Raw genomic sequence first — 27,582 nt, 5'->3', positions numbered from 1 at the left:
GGTTGGACTTGAAGGTGGAGGAGGGGAAGGATGAGGAAAATATTAAGAACTGTATTAACAGGAATATCTATGATGAGTTGCCGATTGACTGCTGAAGGACGGAACTATTGTTACTGGTAGTAGTAGTAGTAGTAGTAGTAGTAGTAGTAGTAGTGCTGTAGCTCCATCCCGGAATTCTACAATCACTGCTGTGGGTCAAGCGTTATGAAAAAGAAAATCAAGCATCTTTCTACTCTTTTAATGGCGGTGAATAAGTAAACGTCTATATGTAGTTTAACCTGACTTTATTTTTAGGATTGAAAAAATAGTATATAGTCACTTTATGCGATACATCCACAACACCTTTTTGTTTGCATATACCTCTGTCTCTCTCGGCTTTTTATACGTCTGGTTAGGCACTGCACTTGATTTAGGGGACCCGTTATTGTTCTTTTCTGCCACTCACACATTATCTTTTAACAATCTTACATCCTTAACACTTTTTTTTCACATACTTTTGACACTCGCGACTTTCTATATGTCTGTTTAAGCGCTGAAGTTGACTTAGCGGACCTGATGTTATATTTCCCACTCACACATTCGTATAACACTCATGACACCTCTTATTTTCCTTGCTTCCTGTGTTGGCAAATCCAGTTTATTTTCTAGCCTTTCTGTATAGCTTAAACGCCTTGTAGCTGCCCTCTGCATCTTGTCAATCTGTTCTCTTTCCTCTTTAGCTGTGGACCGCAAACTCCAGCTGCATATTCTAGCGCTCCTTGGCCAGGCGCGCGAGTTCTGAGTTGTTCCTAATGAAAACAAAGTCCTCCACGATGCTCGCCGCCAGCGTGAAGCCCTTAGACTGTACCATGCTGATGAACCCCCGCCGATCCTCCGCCCCCTTCTTCTTGCGCTCCACCGCCAGCATCTGAAGGGAGGAAGAGGCGGTGAGTATCAGATTGGTAATGTCAAACGGTTCGGGTTCTTGTTATGGCTATTTTTTAAGGCCAGAGAGGAGCTGCGTCGGGTTGTTATTTTGGTTGTATTGGTTGAGTTGGTTGTTGTTGTTGTTGTTGGCGGTGGTGGTGGTGCGTGCATGTACGTGTGTGTGTGTGTGTGTGTGTGTGTGTGTGTGTGTGTGTCCCTCTGTCTATCTGTCCGTCCGTCCGTCTCTCCGTCTGTCTGTCTGTCTGTCTGCCTGTATCGGTCGGTTGGTCGGTCTGTCTGTACTCACGTCAACGGTGATCTCGTGGAAGGGGAAGAGGTCCAGGACGCCCCACTCGACGCCCTCCACGTCCAGCACCCAGAGGTCCACGTGGGTCCTGCCGAGGCTCCGCAGCAGCGTGGCCAGCGGGAGGCACAGGGCGCTCACCACGCTGCCGCGCTCCCTCTGCTCTGGCTAAGGCACGGGAAATAAGAACATAAGAACACTATCGCTGGATTCTTCAAAGGTCATATTAGTAATTATTGACAGTCATGTGGCTAGTATGGCTTTTTAACTTCCTTTTTGGGTTGGAATTAGTTTGAAGCGTTGGAGTTTCACGGAGTTAAGTCGCCATATTACAAACTCGTAAAAAAGGATATAAAAAAATCAACAAAACCAATTAACCACGCCTTGGAAAACGGATCTAAACACACAATTCAATGAGGCGTAAGAGTTCCACGGAGTTAAGTCAACATATTTACAAAGTCGTAAAAAAGGATATAGAAATCATAATAAGAGATCGTACCACTCTACTCCATAAAAAGAAAGAGGAAGCAACTGAGACACTTATCATCGGCAGTTCGAGATTCGCTAAACAAATCAGTCCCACCCTCCAGCACTCAGGAATGTCTAGCGTGGCTGGTCCAGTATTAAAACACTTCATATATCTGTTTTCATCACTATTGGTTCATTCACTCATTGCCATAAGAACGCTCCGTGTAAAAGTGCTTCCATCATGTCAAAGAGACGAGCTGCGTTGCTACAAACACAACCAAACAGCATATTACATGACCACGCAAGCATTGGAACAGTACGTATATCAATGTTTTCATCTTTCGTTGTGCAGTATTATCAGTGGGCTTCGTGTATAAGGGCCATATTTTTAAACATTTCTGCGCCCAAGAACACGTAATTTACTAGTCTTTCGTGGGAGTTTAGGGGGTACTTTTATGACCCTGGTGGTAGTCTGAGCCTTCTTCTGTACCGTGAACTTAAAAGAACACTCATTAGAACTCGATTAACCTCCTTTTTGGCCTTTGGAAATAGTTGGTGTGAGGGGTGGGAGCATCTGACAATACCAGCCTAAATGTTTAGATAATGTTAAACAGACGATTAAATGTGCAGCTCACCTTGACTTTCTCGAAGAGCTGACTGCCAAGCGCGCTGTACACCACGTCGCCCCTGGAGTAGTCGGGGCTCATCCAGAAGCTTGTCTGTAAAAGGTAAAGTTGGGAGCATACTTGTCTGTGGGGCGAATATACGAGAGTGGCCTGAAAAGTTCGTCTGCAAAAGGTAAAGTTGGGGGCATACTTGTCTGTGGGGCGAATATACGAGAGTGGGCTGAAAAGTTCGTCTGCAAAAGGAAAAGTTGGGGGCATACTTGTCTGTGGGGCGAAGATACGAGGTTGGGCTGAAAAGTTCGTCCGTAAAAGGTAGAGCTGAAGGTATACTTGTCTGTGGGGCGAAGATACGAGGGTGCTCTGAGAAGTTCGTATAGGCTGACTAAGGAGTGATGCCAGAGTGATTAAATTTGACATGCATAAAGTTAAACCCTTCTTATTAATGACTGGAGTGTTTCTTTCCAGGTAAACCCACGTATGATGGTCACAAGAAGACTTCAAAGGTGAGTAGCAGCGACTTCTCTTGTGTTTGAAAATTGGATAATAGTGTTCATCAGTTATCAGGGTCGTCATTAGAGACAGACAGACAAACAGACAAGCAGACAGGCATACAGACAAGCAGGCAGACAGACACAGACAAACATATACCTTGTGTGGATAGGACTTCTCCGAGAGGCAGAATCTACCCGCGTGAGCCTTCCGGTGCCTCGTGAGCAGCTGCTCGAACATGTCTGGCCGGGGCTCCACCAAGAGGCCCTCCCACCGCTGCTGCTGCTCGAGGCGTAGCGTGGTGGACAGCATGTACCCGTCCAGCCCCCCCGCCTCCACGAAGAACCCGCCCTCCTGTTGGGGAGACGCCGCGCACCACGTGAAATCGGCTGTCCAGGACCTGTGCTCTCAGACGTATCGGCGCCTCTGTGCTCCAATTTGTAAAGCCTCGCAGTGAAGTTGTTAGGATTTCCATGAACTGCTTTGTGATGCTGGTGACAGTTTTACACGGCTTCTACATTTTGAACGGGAAAAACACCTATATAAACCCGGTCACTCTTCTCTGTGGCTTTGAGAAATAGTCGTAGTGGGAGCTCACGGTTAAGAATATGGCACCAGTTCCTGTATACTCGTAACAAATATTTCCCAGGCCCATAGAGTAGGTTAGTCGGGTTCTCATGAGTATTTTCCACGTTCACGGGGCAGAAGTCTCGTCAAACTATCACTAGGCTCATAAAACTACTAACACAACTTGTACGAACGCCTTATCCAGTGTAAGTGTGTGGGATTGCGTTATATACCTTTTTCCCGAAGTACTTTTCCACTTGGCTGACGTAGAATATCCAGCCGTCAGATCCTTTCCAGTTGCCGATATTGTTGTCCGGGATGTCGTAGGGCGCGGCGGAGGGCGGCAGCAGGTGACCCCCGGCCCCCGCCCTCACCCACTCGATCAGCCGCTCGTCCCTCTCGTTCAGCGGCCCCTCCACCAGCACCTCCACCTCGGCTGCGGGGTAAAGAGCCGTATTACTAAACCATTCGGCGCCCAAGCTCATATACTTGACAAGGCTTTCGTAGGAGTTTTGGGGCATTTCCAGGTGTAGTTTAGTGACCCTGGTGGTAGCTTGACTGCGTTGCATCTGAAGTCTGTCACATCCTTAAAAAACAAAGTGTAAATAGGTGTAAGGCTGCACCAACCATATATTATAGAAGAAGAAGAAGACATCACTGGGGAATACTTGTTTGAAAATGTATATACTGAAGAAGCAAAGAGAACATTAGAGAAATTTGGAATGAAAAGAAAAAAAAGGAAAGAAAAAGAGGAAAACAAGACCAAAAAGCAAAAGGAACAATACAGAAATCTTGGAAGGAAAGAGAAAAAAAGGAAAGAAAGAAAAGGAGTAAAACAAGAGACCCAGCCGGTGAAGAGCTGCATGAGGGAGTGCCGCTACGAAGGCCAAAAAAAGCAGAAGTGAGGACCATGAGGGGGAGAACCTACGAAGCGATACATAGCGATACAGGTCAACAGAAGAAGAAGAAGAAGAAGAAGAAGACCAAGCCACAACTCACGCCGCGAGGGAAGCTCCGGCGCGGCGCAGGTGACTAGGCCGCAGGCTGTCTCTGTTGCCTGCGAGAGCCCCGCCGCCTGCATCCCCAGAGCCACCGTCAGCGCCAATAGCCACACCGCCAGCAGCCTCCAGTGACCCCGCTCGTTGAGGCAGCGTCTAGACATTCTGGGCAGGAAGAATCAACTCGCTAACAAGAAGAATCAGGGGCAGAAACGGGGCGGTCAAGGCCTTTCAAGAGTAACTGGGTCATATTTTTAAACATTTCGGCGCCCAAGCTCACATTTGACAAGGCTTTCGTAAGAGTTTGGGGCGTTTCCAATGGTGGTTTTATGACCCTTCTGGTAGTTTGACCCTTCTTCTCCTATAGTATGGGCCGAGGGGTGAATTACACACACACACACACACACACACACACGATTCACCTCTCCATTCTCCATTCACGCACATGTCGAGGTTATGTCAGTGTGCACGTGGCGGTGTTGACGTGTCGCTCCCTGCACTGAACAGGCGGCGGGGAGCACTGGCAACTTTATCCTCCGCCCCGAGGGTCACAAGTGTGTCGCGAGGCTGATGCTCAAGATGGTATGCACGGAAAGTTACCGATCACAGGAGCGCGGGTTGTGTTAGTCGCAGAATGGTAATGTTTTGAGATGCCTACACTAAAGACACTGTTACTTCGAGGGTGAGAAGTGTGTTGAAACTAGCGAGCAAGGGAGGGCGAGGAGGACAGGCCGGTGGGCGGGGCGTCGAGGGTGGATGAGGGAGGCTGTGTATTCGTCCATGTGTTCCTTTAATTAAGAGCTGTTCCGTGGCTGTGGGAAGACCATCACCTACTGTCCTATGGCTCGTGCGCTTCCCCTCCAGGTCGTCGCCGCTGTGCCGCCCGCCCCTTACATACAGGCCTACACGCTGCCCTTTGCCTCCACAGCCTCCAGTTACCCTTTTCTGCTGCTGCATTACCTATATAACACTTAGCAGAGACTCTTCAAAGTTTTCCCTGTATGATAAAGAAAGACACGGCCTCTGATATCGTGACTCACGCAAGGGCGGAGGGAAGGCGGACACGCTGCCTCCCAGCACTCGACGCGATTATGTCATTAGGTTTTAGGCAGTTGTCTACTTAAGAGGATGCAGAACAGCGGCCAAACACAAATTACAAGGAAACATTTCATTCGTGTTCAAGTAAAGCTGCGTATAGATAAGATAGATAGATTGATAGACATATAGAGACAATGATAGATAGATAGAAAGACAGATAGACATGCACACACAAAAAAAACATTATGTCACTTGTCCTAAACTCAAGCAGCCAGTCAACTCACTCCAGCACAGAGGGGCCGCCAGTCATCACTTGACCCACACAGTCTCAGTCGATGCCCCTCGTTCACGCCCACGACGCCGCCCAACACGCACTATGGTTACGTCCTCAGTTACGTCTCAGGTTAGCGGGACTTACCACGGGGACGCCGCTCACTCCTGCCCCGCCCCGCTGCTGGCTCCTCAAGTTATTCTGGGCGGCCCACGAACGCCTCGCCGCCTGGGGCCCGCCACGTCCAGCGCCGACCAGGAAAAAGAGATGCAAAATTTCGTCCTTCACAGCTTCCTCCTCGCCCTCAGGTTATGGTACTGTGTGTGTGTGTGTGTGTGTGTGTGTGTGTCTCTCTCTCTCTCTCTCTCTCTCTCTCTCTCTCTCTCTCTCTCTCTCTCTCTCTCTCTCTCTCTCTCTCTCTCTCTCTCTCTCTCTCTCTCTCTCTCTCTCTCTCTCAATCAATCAATCAATCAATCAAAATCAATCAATCAATCAATATATCTATCTATATCTCGACTCATTTATAAGGACAACCAAATATTCTGAAAACAAGTTGTACTGTTTATATTGCTCTATGAAGATTAAAGTGAAGCTATAATCCATTGCCTACAAGTATTGATTCTGTGTATTGAGTTACGTGGAAGGGTCGTAGAGGGGTCGTGTCCAGTGATTTTGTGATTTAGTATTGCTTTAGTAGCCCGGCGATATAGCGATCAATTTAGTAGTAAGCTAGTAGTCCAGTGATTTAGTAGTGATTTGGCAAAAGTTTAAGATTTTCATGGACTGTTTTGTGATCCTAGTGATAGTTTTGCACAACTTCATCATCTTAAACGAGAGGATCACCCATGGAAACCCAGCAAGTCTTCTCTGTGGCCTGGGGAAATAGTCGTAATGGGCGCCCGACACGTTGAAGATTATAGACCTCAGTACCGCCTGTTCATTAGTTATCCATTCGGTAGTTCAGGGGTATTGAAGGGTAAGTTAAGAGGTTTGAAGTAATAATTAAGGCCCAGGATGTCGTAAGGTGTAGAGTTGATAGAAAAAAAAGTGTGCGTGATCTATCGACCTTTTTATTAGTTAGATATATACGTGTTGCTGAGGAAGGTAGGAGTTCAATGCGTATGTGAGAGTTGCAGAGGTTAGTGGTTCAGTCGTTTACTTACTCATTCAATTCCTCGATAACTTTTTGATATACGATTATACAATTGAAATAAAACACGGAGATAATGACTAAAGGTATATTGATGGTAGAAATTTGTAAACATCGCTGCTACAAACATAGGAATATCCATATATATTCATAAGATGCATTAATATTTTTAGTTTGCAAATCATACCAACTAAAGCCTCGAAGTCTCACTGAGGAAACCGGCGCAGAAGTTGGTCCCTCTAGCTCAGTGAAGCCTCGGAGCCCCTCGACGAATGTGACCTCCGTGTTCAAGGTTCTAGTCTCCCCATTCGTGTGCCGGCTGCTGTGTAACTCGTGACCCCCTCCCAGACGACAGGCTGAGTCCGGGTTGAGCTGAGGCCAAGCAGATTAGAGATTCCTTGTGGACGATCCAAGTGGCCGCGGTAAAGAACAGATCATTGCCGCCACACACCAAGCCGTGACGACTGATTCAGCACCACCAAGGATCTAGACTCCTCCCGCACCAGCAAGCACCGTGAGTACCCTTCCTTACCCCACTACTTAAGAAAGGACTGTACGCTTATAAGTAGGAGGAATGTATTTATAGTGGAGAGGACGAGAACGTGAAATAACACCACCAACGATATCTAGACGCCTTGCACACCACCCAACCTGTGACTACCCTTCCTTACCGCGTTACTTAAGAGGTGACTGTACGCTTGTAAGTAGGAGAAAGGTATTTAGTGTGGAGAGGACGAGAACGTGAAATAACAACCCCCCCAACGATATCTAGACCCCTTGCACACCACCCAGCCTGTGACTACCCTTCCTTAGCGCGGTACTTAAGAGGTGACTGTACGCTTGTAAGTAGGAGAAAGGTGTTTAGTATGCAGAGGACGAGAATGTGAATGAACGCACCTCCAACGATCCCTAGACTCCTTGCACACCACCCAGCACCGTTAGTACCCTTCCTTACCCTATTACTTAAGAAAAGACTGTATTTATATAAGTAGGAGGAAGGTATTTAATATAGAGGACGAGAACGTGAAATAACACCACCAACGATATCTAGACTCCTCCCGCATGGATTTTCTTTCTCCCGGTTACGAAACGAGTGAGTGAGTGGTAGTGAGGTCATGAATGAACAGTCAACAGGTAGGCCTACGCGCGCGCGAGACAAAAATGTATGAGAAATGATGCTGCATAATGGTACAGTATCCCAAAACTATGAGGGAGCTATTGTATAAAAACTTACTTTCTACTCTAATGGTTTTGTAAGTTAAAAAAGAAAGATTATTGTGTTTGTTTTAGTGTTGTGTTGAGCAATATAATTACCATCAAGTGCATACTCTCACATTCCCTTTTTCACATGGCAAGGGAAGAATGGTGAGATGTTGAAGGGAGAGTGCCTGGAGGAGCCAAGCAGACCAGCCACGGCCTCCCTCCATCAGCCGTGTGCCTTCCAGAGCCACTCCAGCAGCTTCCGTCCCATGAGAGGCCTTTACTAGCAACAGCAACAGCTCCAGTTTAGTTGCAAGTTACTGTTTATGAACTAGCACAGCATCTGTTTGGGATGTCATTCTTAACCCGTCCGTTGTGATTGGCATGGGTTTGGCCTTCACTTGTAGACTTGGTAACATATAGTCCCAAGTCTTTCTCTGACTCTGTGGTGGATAGTGTAGAGTTTCCCATGTGGTATTGGCGTGCTGGATTTCCCCTCCCAAGGTACATGACTTTACATTACATTTTTCTTCATTAAATTAAGCTGCTACTTTTTGTTCCATTCCTATAGCTTGATGTCTTCTCGTAGGAAACCCAGTCAAGGTGTTAATTCCTATTATGTACTTAGATTGTCCAATTATGTACTTAGATTGTCCAGCTGTCACATGTTGTACACATGACTTCCAGAAGTCCATTTCTTATTCTTAAGAGACAATGATTTCTTCATACTTTGTTCTTTAATCCATATTGATCTCTTGTTGATTCTAAATTTTATAGCCAGCATTTTTTCTCTTCATTTCTCAGTGTGCTTTTTAGGCTTTCTCTTTAGATCTTTTGTAAGCTGCCAAGTTTGTGAACTATGTGTTAGGACTGGCAAGATAAACTGATTTTACTTTGTTGTCAGGGAGAGTGGCAGGTTGCTATTCATATTACTAAGGTTACCACAAGATCTCCATCCCATTCCTCTTCTCTCTGAGTTCCTTTCTGTGATCACGGTTTGCACTGACTGTCATGTGTCCTCAAGGTTACCATGAGCTCCCCATCCCTTTCCTCTTCACTCCCTGATTTTGTTTTCTTTTCTGTGGTCAGGGTTTGCAATGATTGTCGTGCGTGTGTACTCCACTTCTCAAGTTAGTTTCCAATCCCCCTTCATTGTCCTCCCAACAGTGTTCTAAATAATTTGTTGTACAGGGATAGGTTTGTCACCCCTAGTCATGTACTGTGGGCAGCTGGCCTGGTTAATAACGTATACTGCTTGTTCATCTGTTAATTACACACTTTTATAAAATATAATCAGTCTTTAGAAATTAAGATAGTGAACTGAACCTATAATGCAAACTAAGTTATTCTTAGATAAGTCATAAATATTGTGCAGCAAGATCTACTGTAAATGTACTTTTAGAAGTCCTAAAAATTATATGGTAAAGATTTATTGTTTGAAAAGTGATCTTGTAATGAAAACTCCATCAATACTTTGTTACTTAAGTCCATAATACCTCAAAGTGTCTCCGTTGGAAGACTCCGAGCGTTTAGTGTTAAAAAAACTCATTCTAGTGTCCCTTAAGTTTATTTCACCTAATGCATACATGAGAGTTCATGGCAAATTTTCTATTCAGTTCAGTACATATATGCTAAACATTTACAGTTGACTAAGATCTTCCGTTCTCTCCCCAACAAACCGTTCCTGAAATCTGACAGACGGACGCATTGTCTCGCATTGTGTGCACAGGAGGTCTCCGTGCTGCCTGCTGGAGGGCTTCAACAACTGATGGAGGACAGGGGCTACACCTTCTTGGAGAGTTGCTACTACACCCATCCAGAGTCCACCGAGCATCACAACTGAAAGAAACAAGGTGACACTTAATGAAGAAAGTTCTTGTGCTTTCAAAGAACTTTTATAATGTACAGTTGTTGAAGTATCTGTAAAGGTGTTCAATAAATGCACTGATCCGGAGACTCTTCTTGTTTGAATTCACAGAATGTTCTTCCAGTTTTTCTCCGGGGCCTTTTCCGAGTAGTTATGACTTAGGGTAATTTTTAGGGGTAATTTTTAGGATGTATTTTAGGCCCGTTTTTGGATATTTTGACCTTATTTTACCGATATTAGCCCAATTAATGCATATTTCTTGCATTTCTAGTAATTTTCTACATATTTTGTACAATTTCAACATTGTATTAAAGTAAAATTTGCAATTAATATTTTTTTATGGATAGAGCAGTAATAGTGAGAATTAATGCAAATAGTCAAACAGAAACTGATTTCCACTGCTCAAATTGAAATCACTATCAGCACAACAAAGTATCTAGAAGACAGAAAAATACTACAAATCAGATAAATTGATTTCAGAGTGGTCCAACTTCTTTGACACCATGAAGAACTTTAACACTAAACTTATAAATGAAAGACCACGAAGGCAGGCGCTTCCCTTCACCGTGAGCCGTGCATGAAAGTCAAACACAGGAGGAATCCAATTTGAAGCTGTTTCTATACTTGAGTTATGTAAGAGGTGCATGTGACGTGTCAGGATGGGTGAGTATTGGAGCAAGAGTAGGAAGTAGCATGATTGAGTGTGCTGAGAGGGAGACGCTTCTGCCACAGCCACCCCCTGGAGGGAAGTTCCCACGTAAGGCGTAAGGCCTGCATATGTATATTGAATTGCTTTAATTAGACCCAAGAACTATTTTCATCGACCTGTCCAACCCCGTAAGGGAAAATACGGGCGTTCACCAAAGAAGAGACATCCAAGACCTATAATACTAATGATATAAAATATACTTATGATCTTTTAGTTATACGAGAGTTCTTGGCAGGGTCTGCAAGTAACCTAGCAATACTGTACACAGTATATCTAGAGCCTTAGCATCACAAACACTTCAGAAATTTTGATGTAGAATAAATCAATGTTTTTCTATTGGTGATTGCAAGCTGAAGTTGGACCACTCTGGCTTGAACCATGAAGATATAATTTTTACTGCCCTTTTGTCCCCTGTGATATGTATTGGAAATTTGTTGCAATAAATGAGCAGACAATACTACACCTGATTTGAAGTGTTCCCTTCAACTCTACAACAGTGCTATTCACCTGGGTGGACGACTGTCTTGAGGTGGGAGAGATGAGATGGAAAACAGTTCTGATAGAGGGAACCAAATGATAGCCATGGAAACTGAATCTGTTCTGTCTGCATTACTGGAGTGGTAAATTGGTACATATGGAGACTTGAGGTAACATTAGTGAATACAGGGAATCACATGGGAAATTAAATCAACTTTTTATCTTTCCTCTTGAATAGACTGACAAGTTTTATTATTTTATCAAAGAAAAATTAATGACCCTCTAGTGTATAGCTTGTTAATGACTATAAGGGGGTAAATGACATCAATATAGGTTGAAGAGCACTGCCATAGACCAGCCTACCCTATATAACAACAATCAAACACAAGATACTGTACTCACATGTCAGCTGTTCCCGGCCTCTGTCCAGCTACCATACAACTGAAGATCAAATCGTTCAGTTCCTCTTGCCAAAGCCTATGTGACGACGCTTCCTGCACTTCTGGTTCTTGCAGACAGGCGAGGAAGTGTATGTTCTAGGGTCTTCTTCATGATGAGGCCGTCCTTGATAAACATAATCATGTTCTGGCCTGTGGAGATTTGGTTAGGTTAAGTATTTACCTAGTTGTCCTCTTTAAGAAATGCAATGGAATATATAACCCTGAATTCTGAACCTTCTTGCCTCAGTGACTGGAACAAGACTATGATGCCCCTTTCCTTCTAGACAACCTCCATCATATAAGCTGCATGCATTAACTAACTGCCCTCTTCAGATATGCAGTAGAGTACAAAGCCCTGAATTCTAAACCTTCATATATTTCCATTACTAGAACAAGACTATGATGTCCCTTTCCTTCTATAGAACCTATATCATACAAGCTACATGCCTTAAATTGTTGCCCTCTTCAGATATGCAGTAGAGTACAAAGCCCTGAATTCTTACCCTTCTCATCTCCATTACTAGAACAAGACTGATGAAAAATAAAGTAAAACAAACTCACCATCTTCAAGCCTTTGTGAAGTGTGTGTGTGGTGGGAACTTTGGGCTTGAGATACTCAGCAGACTTATCGCATGTATGTAGATTCAGTCCACTCTCTCGGCCTCAGCGTCACGGAACACAACCACCTTCCTCTCTAACCCCTCGCTCGGCATTCTGCATGAAAAGAATCACTGCCTCAGATGTCTTAACCCCTTCACTCCGGCGACGCCGACGTCGGCGTCCGACCGCGTCACCGTATGGGAAGGGTTAGTCCTCTTCTAAACCTCTTTAAAGAAAATGGAAGAGGATCGAGAGGTTTAGAAGAGGATTAATTCTCTTCCATTTCCCCTTGACCCTTTCCATACTGTGACGCCGACGTCTGCATCACGGATGGAAAGGGTTAATGATTCTACTGCTATTCTTCAATTTTTTTTTTTATCATCTATCTCTGCCACTTCCTTAACTTTCTTTCCTCAGCATCATACAGTACTAAAACCTTCCTCTGTTACTCTTTGCCTAGCGATCAGCAGGGGGAAAAATCAGTCTTGTGTCCAACAGTTTTAAGAGTCGTCATTGAGATTTAAAGGAGACAAAGAAGTAAAGTTTGGCTAAGGCTTGAGACACAGGAGTTAAGGAGAGATTGAGAGCGCTGGGAATGTCTCCATGATGCTAAAAAATATCAGTCTCGTGTGTCTTAGTTAAAAAGAGCTTTGGTTGTGGTTTAAAGGAAACAAAGAAGTATAGTTTGACGAAGGCTTGAGATTTAGAAGCTAAGGAAAGATCGAGAGTGCTAGGAACATCTCCATGCCAGTCAAAAATATCAGTCCCGTGTGTCTTTGTTAACTCCTTGACTCTGGACTTCCTACAAGAAATCACCAAGTTACAGGAATGGAGCAAAAAGTGGCTGCTACAATTCAATGAAGAAATGAAGTCATGCACCTTGGGAGAGGATATCCAGCATACCAATACCACATGGGAAACATTCCACTATCCACCACAACTATATGTTACCAGGCTACCAGTGAAGGCCAAATCCATGATGATCACAGTGGACGGGTTAAACTCTCACAAGATACAGGTTTCAGTGGAAGGAAGATATGTCTAGATTTAGCTTGTCTGCTTTTAAGTTTGAATATTCTAGAAGGTCAATAAATTATTATAAAGTATAAACATTAAGAATAAGTCTCCGTATTCATGCTTGTCTAATACCTTTACTTTCAATTCATCCTTTACTCCTATGATCAATGTTTAATTCAGTTGTCACACATCTCTAATCTTCCTTAGCATATAATCTGTTAGTCACAACGGCCACTTCCTTCCCTTTTTAAGAATAACATGCCATTTGTCACACACCACAACTGGATCAAAGAAATCCACTTTAATGACTTGTATCCTTTATTAAGTAGGAGAGAAGAGGATCTTTTGTTCCATCCCTGGCTTTCATTTCCTTACAGAGCACACAGGGAAACATGGAGACACTGAACTCCACCCATGCACTAGAGGCTGTGCTGCAGGGTTACTGTAGCAGCTCGACTCTGCCAGTTAACAGTGACTAGGGGTGCCCATCCACTGTGTGTATATTAAGTTTATTCTAGTTCATTCGAGTCTTAACTGTTCAACTAATACCCGTTAAAACTTAAAGATGGGTTTGAAAAGTACAGAACACAAGGCTAGGCAGAAAAAATGGCCCACAAATGAGATATGTTAACTTTGTATCATAGTTTTCTCTCATGGGATAATCACACTGACATGATCTTCCTAATGAGAATAAAACTTATCCTGGCAGATGAAAGATGTATATTTACCAGACAGTTTCAGTGGACATGCAACCATCTTCAGTGCCAGTGGCAGTGTCCACCGAAACTGTCTGGTAAATCTTTCACCTGCAAGGCTGGGTTTTATTCTTGCAGTTCTCTCATGTTTAGTTTATCTTTTTGACCCACCTCAGCCTACTCTTGTACAGGGTGGAGTTTCTGCCCTCCACCCGGAGAAATTGAAAACTCTCCAGACTCCACAGCTTCTCAATTGTTAGAACCACTGACAGCCAATTGGATTAGTTTGGTATAAAGAACATTTCCTTGCAGATTAATATCACAAACAACCTTACATAAGTGTAATATGAATGCCTTACTTTAGTACCGGCTCTTGGTGGACAAAATTAAACTGAATAGTACTTAAGTCTACTGTGATCACTGGCCTATTCAACTTAACCACTAAAATATTGCAGTGAGACAACACTCAGTATTTCACAGCTCAATATTACCAGAAGATAATACATGTATAATGTTTGTCTATATATTACAAAAAAAATAGTTCACTTCTACATTGACTTTTGAACACATATAGCAAGTCTTATCTAAATTGTGACCCAAATGCCCGTATGACTTTGATTCAGTGCAATACAGAGTGGGAGCAGGTTTGTCAAGGCTTTTTTTAATGCATGAAGTCTGTTGAAAGCAAGAAAAAAAATGTTTGTGTTCAACTTATCCAAAAGGGTTTTACTTTTTTATTATGAACCTTCCATGCACAGTGACGAGTTTTCTAATTATGGATTGGATGGCTTCATGAAATTAACTTAAATGTTATGAAAAGAAAAATGAAAAAAAATCAACTCATCCTAATGTTTCAGCCTTTTAGCAGTAATCTTCCTTGCACAGTGACAAGTTTTATAGCTATAGATAAGATGGCCTCTAACACAACCATCATGCTCACCATCACTGCATGACTTATGAGTATTTACCAAAAATGTTCTGTGAGACATTTAGCAACAAGAGAAGAAACAGCATGTCTACATTCAGATTAATCAACATGGTTTCTCCAATATAACAGCACTGTAGCGACGGACAACAAGGCAGAGGCAGATGTCACCAATATTTTTTTCTCAAGGCACATTACCAGGGGGAAATACAGTTTCTCAAGTGAACAGTTGTTATGGATTCCCCCACAAAGACAGCACTATCAATGGCTGTGATATGAATTTGAATAGAGACAAAAAGTAATGCCACAGGAGCTACTTGTCAACTCTTACATTAAAACATCTTGCCCTTAAAGTTACTCTGACAAACTCGCACTTTACTTATTATCTGTCCGGGTGACTAAATGGAAAATACAACTCTCTGGTAACTGCAAATTAGTTCATCTGCCTGTCTGTCTGTCTATTACTGTCATTCCTGTCTGCCGTGTGCTCCCTACTGTGAGGTCTTAAAGTTCTGTCTGGGTGTGTACAACAATAAAGGGAAAATAATAGTCCTTCCTGCATGATGTTACTCTGTAAGGTTTGCTTCATTGCTTATGAGTTATTGCTATGGTTTCTGTTTGTAATGAATATCTGGTACACAGCCTTGAAGCAACAGTCCAGTGCTGTGCCAGGGAGGATAGTTCTAGCAGTTGTTGTGGGGAGTGCGAGTCTGGTGTTACTTTACAAGGGCTGCCTCAACAAATATCACTAGGAACAAATTTACATCACCTCAATATTGTACCCACAGCATTGATCTCAATTTAACTCTAATATTGAGCTTTAACTTTAAAGGCACTTCAGATTTGGACCAGGAGTAAAAATAGTAGCACCAGCATCCACCAGGAACACATGATTACAGGGTGTGGGACCTTCAGTCTGAGGAAGGCTTTCAGAGGCCATGCCAAACAAGAATTTGCTTCATCTTGACTGCTAAAGTGGCTGCCAAACATGGCACTTGCATCCTTCACTTTGCTCTCTATTCCACACATGGAACGCCTCCACTGACAACTGACGTGAGTATTGAGATGTTACAAAACTTTCATTAAACCTTGATACCACCAAGAAATGTTCATGCAAGCAATTCCACCACTGAACATTTCCAGCAGTTTGTCCTAAACAATAATCAGAGTTTGTAATTGGAGCCTAATAAATTTGTAAAGACTGCCACTGATTGGACCTCTGCTTTAGTCTGTCTTTCTCACAAACACTGGCCTCCTCACACCACAAGCTTTACTTCTGTTCTCTGTGGCACGCCTACACTGTGTAATACTTTCCTTGCCCTTTGGAATTTCAAATCAAATAAGCTCCTCCACAGTGTTAACATTTCTACTGGCCTCTCTGACTGCCTCGCATTACCCCTTTATTTTTGTCAGTTTGTGCCTTGGTGAACAGTCATAATCTACCACCATTCTAATGTTGATGCAAAGAAAGGAGGTGTCTCAGGTGAACAGGCTGACAGAACCCATTGTTCAATCAGTGACAAGCTTTCAGAAGCAGCTTAGAGAGCTCCGATTCCAAAACATAAATAAAGAGTATTAAGTTTTCTTCCCTGACCTGAACTTTTGGTCTCTCCCTTTCTCTGTTTGTATCTTTCAAATCTCCTCTTACAAACAAACATTTCTGTATGCCAACATATTAGAGTAGTAAAGTGAAGGCCACATCCTTCCCTCCTCCCCGGCAGTACACACAAATACTACATTGTACACATTCCTCTACAGTTCCCTCTCCTCATCACCATGCCAGAGCTTAAAAATGTCCAAGGTGTCAGTCATATGACATTTCCAATGAATCTTTTTAAAATACTAGGTCTTTAAAACTGATGTTCTCACTGTCAGCCTCTGTTTCCTATTCCTCCTCCTCCCCATTGCCTTTCCTCATCCCAGTTTCCCCGCCTCCAAAGAGAGGAGGAAACTGGTTGGGAAGGAGAAGGATTAGAAGAGGACACTGAGGCTTACAGGGAGGGAGCATGTCTCTGTAGGCCGTGAGGAGCACTACACCAAGAGTTGTCATGCTGAGGGCAAGCCAACACTCCCTGCTCAACAAGGCTCTCACCAGCAGTTCTGCTGAAGCTGATGACAGTGTACATATTACATTTAAGCTTAGTTACACTTCGAAGTATATGTACAATATACATGCAAAGACTCAAATTCATAAAGGCTAAAATAGTTATACTTATTTACATTCCAGAGTAACTAAGTAGAATAAAAAGTTGCTTAAGTAAATAGACCAAGTTCCTGCAAAATCCCACTAATTGTACTTGCTGCTTTCTACAGAGTATTAGTGAAGAGTGCATCAATTAGCAACTGACAGACTGAGAAGTAGTGTTTGCATTTATACCAAGAGGCTCAACAGTTCCCTGGATGAAGCAGTGTGTCAGGAAGCTGAATCTGTCTTCACTGGGCAGAGCAAATGCATCATTCTTTGTTTATTTTGATCAGGCAAACTGAACACCCTTGTCTCCATAGCATACTTATCATATTGCCATTTATATGTCAATGATACAAGTCCACACAATGCACTTTAATATTCAGATGTATAATACAACTGCCAAAATATAATAATAAATAACGATATACGAAGAGTAATGGAAGGGTAACATGACACCCCATGAAATGTGCTCAACTTTTGTGACTGAAAGACGGCGAAGTCATTGTGAATGTCAACGTATATCTTTCAAGGTTCAATTGTACCATGAACTGTGACTCAAAGAACTGCAATGCCAGTATCCTGAAGATTTTACATATTTGAGCATACATGTTTACACACAGCTCAATGCAAACTTGATCAACAATATATAGACACTGAGATGTTCAATTTGCCAGATTTAAATATTAAAAATGATGACATGACAATTTACAGGAAACTACATCCCACTGAACAGCGACCATTGGTGTGACTCACCCTCATCCAGGGAACAGTTCAGAGTCGGAGTCAAGACACGTTCTGCTGAGATTGTAGTATATACATTACATATATACAATGTTTTCAAAGTATGAAAAGAAATGCAATTTAGTAAATAAAATTATAAACTTTCCAAGAAAGGATCAAACTGAAAATGAAAACAACCTTCTTACATCCATAAAAGAAAAGCTTAGCCCCACACCTCCACCAAGAGCTCAGTCTACAATTTGCAGTTGTAGTTGTGACCGGAAGAAGCTGAACACCTCCTGCAGCACCCGTTCCTTCACCGCAGGCTGGAGAGCGTACGCAGTGAGAACTAACACGTCCTCTGGACCAATGCCGTAGATAATGTTCTGTAGGACAAAGTCAATACTAACTTATACAATCAGATCTACTTTTGCTAGTAAATATGTCACACTGTCCACAAGGACTCAGACCCTGGAGGGAGGCGGCTCATCCTCCACAGCCCTGTCACGGCTTGCCTTGTCTCTTGAGAGTTTGAACACGATCCCTATTGCTGTGAAAACAACCTGAACAACTATTTGAAGAAGTATCGTCTTGACTGTGGGACTGAGTAGGAGCTTTGATGCTTCAGCAAGATCTCTAACAGATCTGTTACACAGGAACATCTGTAAACAATACACACTGATGTAATTCATTGTCAAAGACACAAGCAGCAAGCAGTCTAAGGCCTGTTTGGTGGATGTACCATATTTCCTGCAAAATGATACTGATTCCTCTTGGACAACTATTTATGGAATAATACACCAAATAAAAAATCTTGTCAAAATGTCTTAAAGGAAGTGGTCTGCTGCCCCCAAGGCATTATGACTGTTTGTATTCATCACAAACACGACACTGAGGCTGCACGGCCAAGGCAGGGGATTAAACACACCAGAAGTGGCTCACTAGTTCAGTCGTTGGAATGACCAAAGCATGAACTTGTCTCCCTGCAAGCAAAACCAAACATTCCACCAAGGATCCACCAGGCCAATGAATTTCTTCATTGACATCTTAGTCTCAACAATGCAGCTTAAACTCAATGTCATAAGTTCAACTATGCAAAGGAGAAATATGTCCAACTATCATCATCATCTGCATAACATCAGATTTTCCCGTAGGTTAGACAGTTGATATGATGTGTCTGGCTGGCAGGGTTTTTTTTTTTTTTTTTTTTTTTTTTTTTTTTTTTTTTTACAACAAAGGAGACGGCTCAAGGGCAACAAAAAGTGTTGGAAAAAAAAAAAAGCCCGCTAATCACCACTCCCACAACAGACAAAAGCAAAGAGTGGCCAAAAGAGAGGTCAATTTCGGTTGGAGAGGTGTCTAATACACTCTATGAAGCTGTTTGGAGTTGAGGTGGAGTTTGGTTTCTTCCAAACATTTCTAGTAATTTCTGTCTGGTACCTCTTGTTTCCAATTTTGATTCCAAAGTTCTGCAAACTTCTCCATTTCACCCCATCACTGGTGAATGACCTCCTTGTGAATCCCCTCATCAGTTATTTCCTCCCAGTCTGTCATTCCTTGTTGTACATCTGTTATCTTCTCTCTCCTACAAATGTGTTCTCATCACTGCCATTTCTATGTTTTAATTTCCTTTATTAAGTAGTCAACATTCATCTGTTCTCTTATTCATTTATTTCTTCATATTCACTGGACATTATTTCATTTCAAGAGCTTCCTCTTGGATGACTGTGGTTTGAACATGATTGGAAAACAAAACTTTATCCGTTTTCTTGTTCATCATTAGCCATGTTTGTAGACTTTCTCTGTTTAGTTAATCCATCATCTGATACAGTTTACTATACTAACAATTTACAGATGAAATTGCTAAAAGGACTGCTGGTTGATATCTCTGGTCATTTTGCAGAGGGAGACAACCAGTAGCCCACACTGCTGACTTATGGCCTTGTGGCAGAGGAAGCACTCCATTAGGCTACTAACAGGCCCTTGCTGTATGGTTCAAAATGTCTGTCACTGGCTTGCTAGATAACTGCAGCACACAAGCTTCTTCACCAAGTCACGGTGTTGCTCCATGAACAAGTGAACATTTGTCATAATGGTCAAATGGCATAAGGGAATAATTTATATTTCAAGCAAAAACCACAATGCAGAAATGAAACCAGGAAATATGGTAACTACTGCTACACCAACACAGACTTAGCTAGCAAGCAACACACAAGCAGTCACATACAATATACTGAAAATAGCAGTTCAGTAGTAGTGCTAGGTAAAGAGCCCCATATATTTCAAGTAAAGGAGACCCAAAGGCTTCAAAACAAACATAATGAAGTTTAAGCTGCATTACATTGGGACAATTTATATCCCGACCTGATTTCACCAACTTCTTGAGAATTCCAAATACATAAAGTGTTAAAAAGACCAAGATAGACTGCACTATAGGCCATCAATCAGCAGACTACTATAGTATCATGATGGAATTCTGCAAGAAGGTTGGGAATGAAGCCGTCAACTTCAAGAGAGTGACAATCATAAAAATGACGTTAGAGTTGAGGCTTCCCTGGCTACTGGTCCAAGCATGACAACATTAGACAAGACAAAAGCTTTCTAGCCACTAATAATGAAACTTACAACAAACAACAGAAATAATGTAAGGATAATAACCACAATGAGGTAAAAACTCACAAACAGTAATCACCACAAAGAAGAAAAATGCATGCAAGAGGTTAAGGAAAACATTGAAGATCTAATGAATAATCTGATCAAAGTTGCCAACAGACTGGTGACTAGACTTTCTACGCTAAAGGAGAGGAGCACAGACAGCAAAACCCATTCATGTATCTAGCTGAGTCATCTTGTCTTGGGAGCCCTGGATGCCAAAGAGAAACCCACAGTAAAAATAACCTAACAAGCTATGCAGTTCATTCCAAGGAAGTTATATTTTAACCCTTAGATGGCGGTGGAAATATATATAGATGGTCCAAAATTCAGTCAGTCAGTTCTGCGTGGCATATATATAACACCACTTCCAGACTGCGTTAGAATCTATATATAAATGATAGTTAAAACACCTCTTATGCGGCGTAACTATATTTATGCTATGGTCCTAAGGTCGGCAATGACTATATTTTGGGGGAACTACTCTTCAAATACTGGCAGGATAAACCTTCTGAGACCCTGCTCTGATAGGGGTCACTCCACAGCCTGACACAGCGATCATTTTTTTGAGTGCCTTAGGTTACCAAATAACTCCCAAGTTTGTTTGGTTTTCTGCACAGGAAAAAAAGAAAAGAAAAAAAGTACAAAGATAAGAGGAAATATTCCATAGCATACGTACCCTAACTGAGTTGCTGAGTTGTTCCCTCTGTGCCACCGTAAGGTCATTCCTGATGACGTCAGCGACGCTCTTAAACTTGCCATGCGACAGAAAGGCTGCCGTCAGACCTCCAACTGTCCCTCCTGCAGAGGCAATAAAATCAACATAGTTTGCCAAATAAATATTCACTAGCTAATGGGGAGCAGTCTCATTATTGAGGAAGCTTGTATGAATTTACTGAGTCAAGAAATCGTGCCTTTTTTCAAGTCTTTTGGTTAGACAGGTATTAAGGTTAAGGATATCTTGACACTCACATGACAGGCAGTATTTATAGCAAAAATCACAAGAGAAAGACTGACAGATATAAGACTCATTACTGAGGAGACATATGAATTAGCTGAGTTGCCTGAGTAATAGAATATACTTCTCTGGGTATGGGTTAAGTTAGGTTACTATTAGGGTATCACCAAAGAACACCTGACCCAAAACTTACAAGAATATGATGGACGGCAAAAGAAAACAATAACTGTACAATTGATGCAACGTACCTACGGCCAGACCCACCGGCCCTGCAAGAAGGCCCCCAACAGTGGTGGTGGCAAAGGCTATCGCCCCGCCCTTCAGACTCTCCTTCACCGGGACCCGCAGTTTCTCCTCCTCACACACCTGCGTCACAAGGGTCAGGATCTCCGAGGTGTTGATGGGCATGGTGGCGAACCTGGGGAAGGGCAGCACTTTGGTTAATGTATCCTTACTGAGATGCTGACATTTTATAGACTTTGCGCAGTACCTTTTCAGTTTAGCAATAGTATATATTTCTTGATTTCATTTCCCATTCCTCATCTCTTTTTTACAATGATTTGGACTAATAGCATCCTTACACTAGCCAGCAAACACAACTGTGGGGTAAGTGATATAAAGGGGAGGTACACTGTGTAAATAATTGTGTCATATGTAAGAATTAACAAAGAAGTGGGAAGAAACAAAATATAAGTAAGAGGTATAGGACTATGCAAAATTAACAGTCAGGGCTTGAGCTCATGGTATGGGATGAAGCCTAACAAGAGTGAATTCCTAACTTGTTGTGACACTCCTTTTCTGACAGAGCAACATCACAAGTTAACCTTACACCACTTAAATAACAGTAACCAAGGGCAGTAACCTAAGGCCACCTACTAATAGCCAAGGACAACAACATAATACCACTTAACCCGGTAGCAGCGACGGGCCAAAATTGTGTCTTAACCATGTAGCAGCGACAGGCCAAATTTTTGCCATGATATAATCCCCCCGAAATAGATGATGCATAAACTGATCACAAATGTGTTGATGTATATTATGAAATGGTTTGTGTGAGTGATGATTCTTTCTCATTTTTCTCACTTAGAGGGGTCTTTAAGAAACATGATCCCCGCAGCTACTGGGTTAACCTGGAAGCTGCGGGGATCATGTTTCTTAATGGTCCCTCTAAGCGAGAAAAATTATAAAAAATCATCTCTCACACAAACCATTTCATAATACATATCAATGCATTTGTGATCAGTTTATGTATCATCTATTTTGGGGGGTTTATGTCATGGCACAAATTTGGCCCGTCGCTGCTACACGGTAGAGCCACAAAATTGGCCCGTCGCTGCTACACGGTAGAGCCACAAATTTGGCCCGTCGCTGGTACACGGTAAAGCCACAAATTTGGCCCGTCGCTGCTACCGCGTTAATTAACAGTAACCAAAGCCCACTTACTAGTAGCCAAGAACAAAAACATTATACCGCTTAACTAACAGTAACCTAACTAATTTTCTGGAAGTCATTCGTTACTGCACTGCATTCAGGGAAAATAAAGAATCCATAATGTAAATATTAACTTCACAAGAGGTGGCTACCCTTTCTGCAACATTAGTCTGGGTTATATTTCCTTGCTTTTATGCTTACCTAGTGATTGTTTAGGAGACAAAGGAGTGAGCTGTACTAAGGCAAGGCAGACACCACCACACACTCAGCCAAACGAATTATCAGCCCTAAACATTAAAAAAAAGCCAAACGTCTTATCAGAACCACACCGAGTCAAACGTTTTGTCACCACTTGACGCTTAACCAAACGTTTTAGGGCCGTGTGTGGGTGTGGGAGGGTAACCGTGCAGTTATTTAGTCTATTACAATTATTTGCCCCTTCGTAATAATAAGACAACACAGCAGGACATGTAAGTACTTTTGCTCCTCCACCTACGGCTGCCAAGGAGTACTAAGCTATTTGTACCACACACACACACACACAAAGAAATAATAGTGTATATAGATTCTGGTTTTAATGTGGAGCAAACTTTTCCTGGCTGGCGCCCCCCACCCCTTTTATTTAACAGGCCGCTGCTCAGACAAGAAAAAAAAAGAAAAAAAAGAGAGAGGTAGGCTGTAGGCAACCCCAGAAGAAGAGAAGATGAAGTCACTTTCGCGTGGAGGTGTCTTGATACTCTCCTCCTGAAAGCGTTATAAAAATAGTCCCTATATAACAGCCGGCGCCCCCCCCCCCTTCCCACTGGGCCCCATACCAACACACCTGCGTATACACACCTGCAATGTCCCGTCACTTCCTCATCAACTGGGCGTATGGTAGACAGTGCCAACCACTCACTGTTCCAAACGTGTACTCATCACGTTCACCTAACCCAACGTTCGGACTCTTGACTCCAACTTGGGACTCCCTAACAACCTAAATCCATTCTCTCTTGTATATTTCTTACTTTTGTTTTATTATCTATACGTTTTCCTTCACCTCAGCCATAGTGGTGGTGGTATAGATTCTGTTGTTCGTATTGTTTAAAGCTAAAAAGTTATTAATTACTCCTAATGCCGTCCTATACAGCTGCCCCCTCACCCACCCACCCCCATTTTTATCTACATTTCATTCCTATCTCCATTCCATCATCTTTATCTCTACCTCTTCTCCATTTCCTTCTTATATGTCTGTAATCTTTCGCCATTCTTCCTCAACTCGTTCGAATCCCTCCATATCATTTCATTAACCGCCGATCCCTTCATTCCATTCATCTGTCTCTTCATCCTTCATATATCTCTTTCTTCTCCCCATTCCATTCATTATCTCTTCATCCTTCATATTTCTCGATCTTTCCTATCCCCGTTTCATACATATCTCCCCGCGTAGGCCTACCTTTCATTTATGTCTTTCCTCTCCCCATTTCATATCTCCCTACGTAGGCCTACCTTTCATTTATCTCTCCTCTGTCCCCATTCCATCCGTCTTAATTATATCTCCCCACGTAGGCCTCCCCTTTATTTATCTCTTTTCTATATCCCCATTGCCTCCATCTATCTCCCCACGTAGGCCTATCCTTCATTTATCTCTCCTCTATCCCCATTCCATCCGTCTTATATCTCCCCACGTAGGCCTACCCTTCATTTATCTTTCCTATCCCCATTCTATCCGTCTATCTCTCCACGTAGGCCTACCCTTCATTCATCTCTTTCCTATCCCCATTCCATCCGTCTATCTCCCCACGTAGGCCTACCCTTATTCATTTATCTCTTTCCTATCCCCATTCCATCCGTCTATCTCCCCACATAGGCCTACCCTTCATTCATCTCTTTCCTATCTCCATTCCATCCGTCTATCTCCCCACGTAGGCCTACCCTTCATTCATCTCTTTCCTATCCCCATTCCATCCGTCTATCTCCCCACGTAGGCCTACCCTTCATTTATCTCTTTCCTATCCCCATTCCATTCATCTATCTTTCCATGCAGGCCTACCTTTCATTTATCTCTTTCCTATCCCATTCCATCCATCTATCTCCCCACGTAGGCCTACCCTTCATTCATCTCTTTCCTATCCCCATTCCATTCATCTATCTTTCCACGTAGGCCTACCCTTCATTTATCTCTTTCCTATCCCCATTCCATTCATCTATCTCCCCACGTAGGCCTACCTTTCATTTATCTCTTTCCTATCCCATTCCATCCATCTATCTCCCCACGTAGGCCTACCTTTCATTTATCTCTTTCCTCTCCCCAGTCCATCCATCAGTCTCTCTACCCTTCAGTTATCTCTTTCTTCTCTCCATTCTCTTCATCTACCCGCCTATATTTCCCCACCTCTACTGTCCATTTCCGTTATGAAATAATAATAATAATAATAATAATAATAATAATAATAATAATAATAATAATAATAATAATAATAATAATATTGTCTATTTGCCTAGCAGAGCATTGATTAAAATTTCCATCTTCTGCCAGCCATAGTTATATAATCTCGGATTATTAATTCTTAGGCCCTAATAAATTACAGATGACGGACATGTTATAACTGCTCTTGGCGCACCATCTAGTAACCTCAGTATATCTCATTCCTATAATAAAACACTCGGTGCATGGATAAAGCCGTAATTAAACCGTGCATACTATTATACCTACTGTATGATAAAAGGCCATTAATCTATCCCGCTGACTGCCACGCTAGACCATATATACACATACATATTTACACTCCTCTACCAAGAATAAAGAGGAAATAACAAGGATAGGGAAACGAGAAAAAAAAATAAGAAAGGAGAAGGGAATGAAGAAAAACTCGAATTAAGGAAGGAAGGAAGAAAGATAACATGTAGAAAAAGAATTAAAGAGGAAAAAAAAATATCAGAGTAGGCCTACCACTTGTTTCACGCTTGGGATATTCGTGGAGACAAGATCAACCGTATAGGAGTAATTACATGCAAGTGCAGTACATAATATAGTTACCTGTATGTGTGTGTATGTACGTATGTGTCCTGTAGTGACGATTAGCTAATGGTGTAGTGAGTCAGTCAGTCCATGGCATGTATGCTGAGTTAGCGTCTACGTGTTATCAGTACTTCCGGCTACTATCAAACAAACAGCTCCTTTATCCTCTCCTCTTCATCTTGATCTCCGTTCTTTTATCTCTATCCTACCTCCATTCCATCCATCATTCATCTTTTTCCCTCTCATCATTATTCTGTCCATCTCTATCCTATTCATTTCCTTCTTACGTGAAATCGGTCTTTAATTCTTCTCAGTCCCTTCTCAGTTATCTCCACCATTTCAATTAGTATTTTCTTATCTACATTCCATTCACCTATCGCCGTCTCCTCTTTCCTCTCTCTCCATTCTATCTTCCAACCTCTCTACTCAGTTTCCTTTCTCTGAACTCCATCGATCAATACTTAACCGCAATCACCTTTTAATTAACTCCCTCCATCACGTCAATTACCTCTCCCTATCTCTCCACCTTAATAATTATCTTTCCTTTTCTTTCTCCATTGTTTTTTTTTTTTTTTTTTTTATTTCTCCACCTCTCCATCCTTTCCATTTCCCTCCTAACCATATATGTAATCTTCAGCACTCTCTCTCTCTCTCTCTTTCTCCGTTCACTTATCTCCTTATCTCCATTTCATCCATCTCTCTCTCTACTTCTCTCTCCCGCAGTCCCTCTTTTATTACTCTCCAGCATTTTTGTGTCATTGAGATATTTACGAACCTCAAGTACTTTTCATGTTTCAAGTGTTCTAAAGAGTGACGGGAAGCTCCTTGTAAACCTGTATGTTCATCTTTGGCCATGAGTGTATATAGTGGCTTCGTAATGTCTAAATATGAAAGATGAAATAGTGAAGAAAAAAAAAAGTGGCGAATGAGCTGATGATAGTTACCCCATCAGTAGTAGTAAGACTTTTCTTCCCCTGCTTCCTTCCTTTTCTCTCTCCATTTATCTTCCTCCATCCACATGTATCCATAGTTGTATAATCACACTCTGTACTGCTTGGGGGTTGGGATGGCATAGGCTCCTCCCTTCTCCTTTGTTGTTTACTTGCAACAATTAACTACCAATCAATCAGTCAATCATTTCAGCTAATCCCATATAATAACACTTGGGAAATACTCGTACTACATAATTAAGCTACTGCCTATATGCGATTCTGAGAGCAGTTTTCTATGGGTAAGGTACACATATTTCACCTCCTTTGTCGCAATGAACATTATCAATCCCCGTAAAACATCAATTAGGCTTTCTTACCTTCCAGGAGGGCCGAGGGACACACGTGAACACCGCGGCAGCGAGCGCTTGACTGACGGGGGTGTGGCGAGGCGCTGGTTTGCGGTGCTTCGAATCTACCAAATGAAATGACTCGCAGACTGTATCGATACACGGGAGTTATGTACAGTGAACTTATATTGATGTGCTGTTCGTTACTATAAATTCTACAGGGTTTTCCATGTTCATATCCTGTTATTTAAACTGAAAAGAGGCAAATGGCTAACTTCTAACAAATCCGCGCCGGTAAAATGATGCAAAACTAAACAGTCGGTTAAGGTTCCTGCCTTGAGTGAAAACTGAATCACCAAAAGACTCAACTGGTGCCTTCGTGATCCAATGTTTGTCTTAATGCTGCACTACCGAGACTAATACCACGAATACTTGTCTTGTCTTAATTAAATACTTATGAAATACTAATTAGAACGATGGCATTCCAACCTCTGATAATTAAAGGGTTAAAACAAAGCTTAAAATGCTGAAAGGGATTGAGGATGACAAATTACAGTAACCAGAACTGGGTCATTGAAGGGATAATATGGGGATAGAAAATATTTA

General features: G+C 42.3%; 2 protein-coding genes and 1 long non-coding RNA gene across 11 annotated transcripts; 1 reads left to right on the top strand and 2 right to left on the bottom strand.

The window, feature by feature from the left end:
- Positions 1-224: 224 nt before the first annotated feature.
- Positions 225-5,945, bottom strand: LOC127003937 (uncharacterized). Of its 2 annotated transcripts, none has more exons than XM_050871036.1 (7): positions 5,815-5,945; positions 4,360-4,523; positions 3,594-3,796; positions 2,953-3,147; positions 2,314-2,397; positions 1,214-1,378; positions 225-907 (listed from the first exon to the last, which is right to left on the bottom strand). In XM_050871036.1, the coding sequence occupies exons 2-7, from the start codon at positions 4,520-4,522 to the stop codon at positions 749-751; spliced, it is 969 nt and encodes a 322-aa protein (XP_050726993.1). In that variant the 5' UTR covers position 4,523; positions 5,815-5,945; the 3' UTR covers positions 225-748. The 2 variants fall into 2 exon arrangements, with proteins under 2 accessions (XP_050726993.1, XP_050726991.1); XM_050871034.1 differs by having other exon boundaries at positions 5,681-5,820.
- Positions 5,946-6,898: 953 nt separating this feature from the next.
- On the top strand, positions 6,899-11,050 carry LOC127003860 (uncharacterized). Of its 2 annotated transcripts, XR_007757448.1 has the most exons (4): positions 6,899-7,331; positions 8,174-8,321; positions 9,716-9,870; positions 10,365-11,050. It is a non-coding gene; the product is annotated as an uncharacterized LOC127003860 (long non-coding RNA). The 2 variants fall into 2 exon arrangements; XR_007757447.1 differs by lacking the exon at positions 10,365-11,050 and having other exon boundaries at positions 7,003-7,331; positions 9,716-9,971.
- A 1,027-nt stretch (positions 11,051-12,077) lies between these two features.
- LOC127003858 (protein C19orf12 homolog) lies at positions 12,078-27,132 on the bottom strand. Of its 7 annotated transcripts, XM_050870955.1 has the most exons (5): positions 23,534-23,687; positions 21,514-21,683; positions 20,987-21,108; positions 17,891-18,041; positions 12,078-12,224 (listed from the first exon to the last, which is right to left on the bottom strand). In XM_050870955.1, exons 2-4 carry the CDS (start codon positions 21,671-21,673, stop codon positions 17,904-17,906), a joined length of 420 nt encoding a protein of 139 aa, XP_050726912.1. In that variant the 5' UTR covers positions 21,674-21,683; positions 23,534-23,687; the 3' UTR covers positions 12,078-12,224; positions 17,891-17,903. The 7 variants fall into 7 exon arrangements, with proteins under 7 accessions (XP_050726912.1, XP_050726911.1, XP_050726909.1 ...); XM_050870954.1 differs by lacking the exon at positions 12,078-12,224 and having other exon boundaries at positions 13,428-18,041; XM_050870952.1 differs by lacking the exons at positions 12,078-12,224; positions 23,534-23,687 and adding an exon at positions 27,007-27,132 and having other exon boundaries at positions 17,900-18,317.
- Between the last annotated feature and the right edge of the window lie 450 nt (positions 27,133-27,582).

Source organism: Eriocheir sinensis, chromosome 26 (assembly GCF_024679095.1).
Source record: "Eriocheir sinensis breed Jianghai 21 chromosome 26, ASM2467909v1, whole genome shotgun sequence".
Lineage (NCBI taxonomy): Eukaryota > Metazoa > Arthropoda > Malacostraca > Decapoda > Varunidae > Eriocheir > Eriocheir sinensis.
The sequence above is the reverse complement of the archived record's forward strand: the minus strand, read 5'-3'. Positions and strand labels throughout refer to the sequence as shown.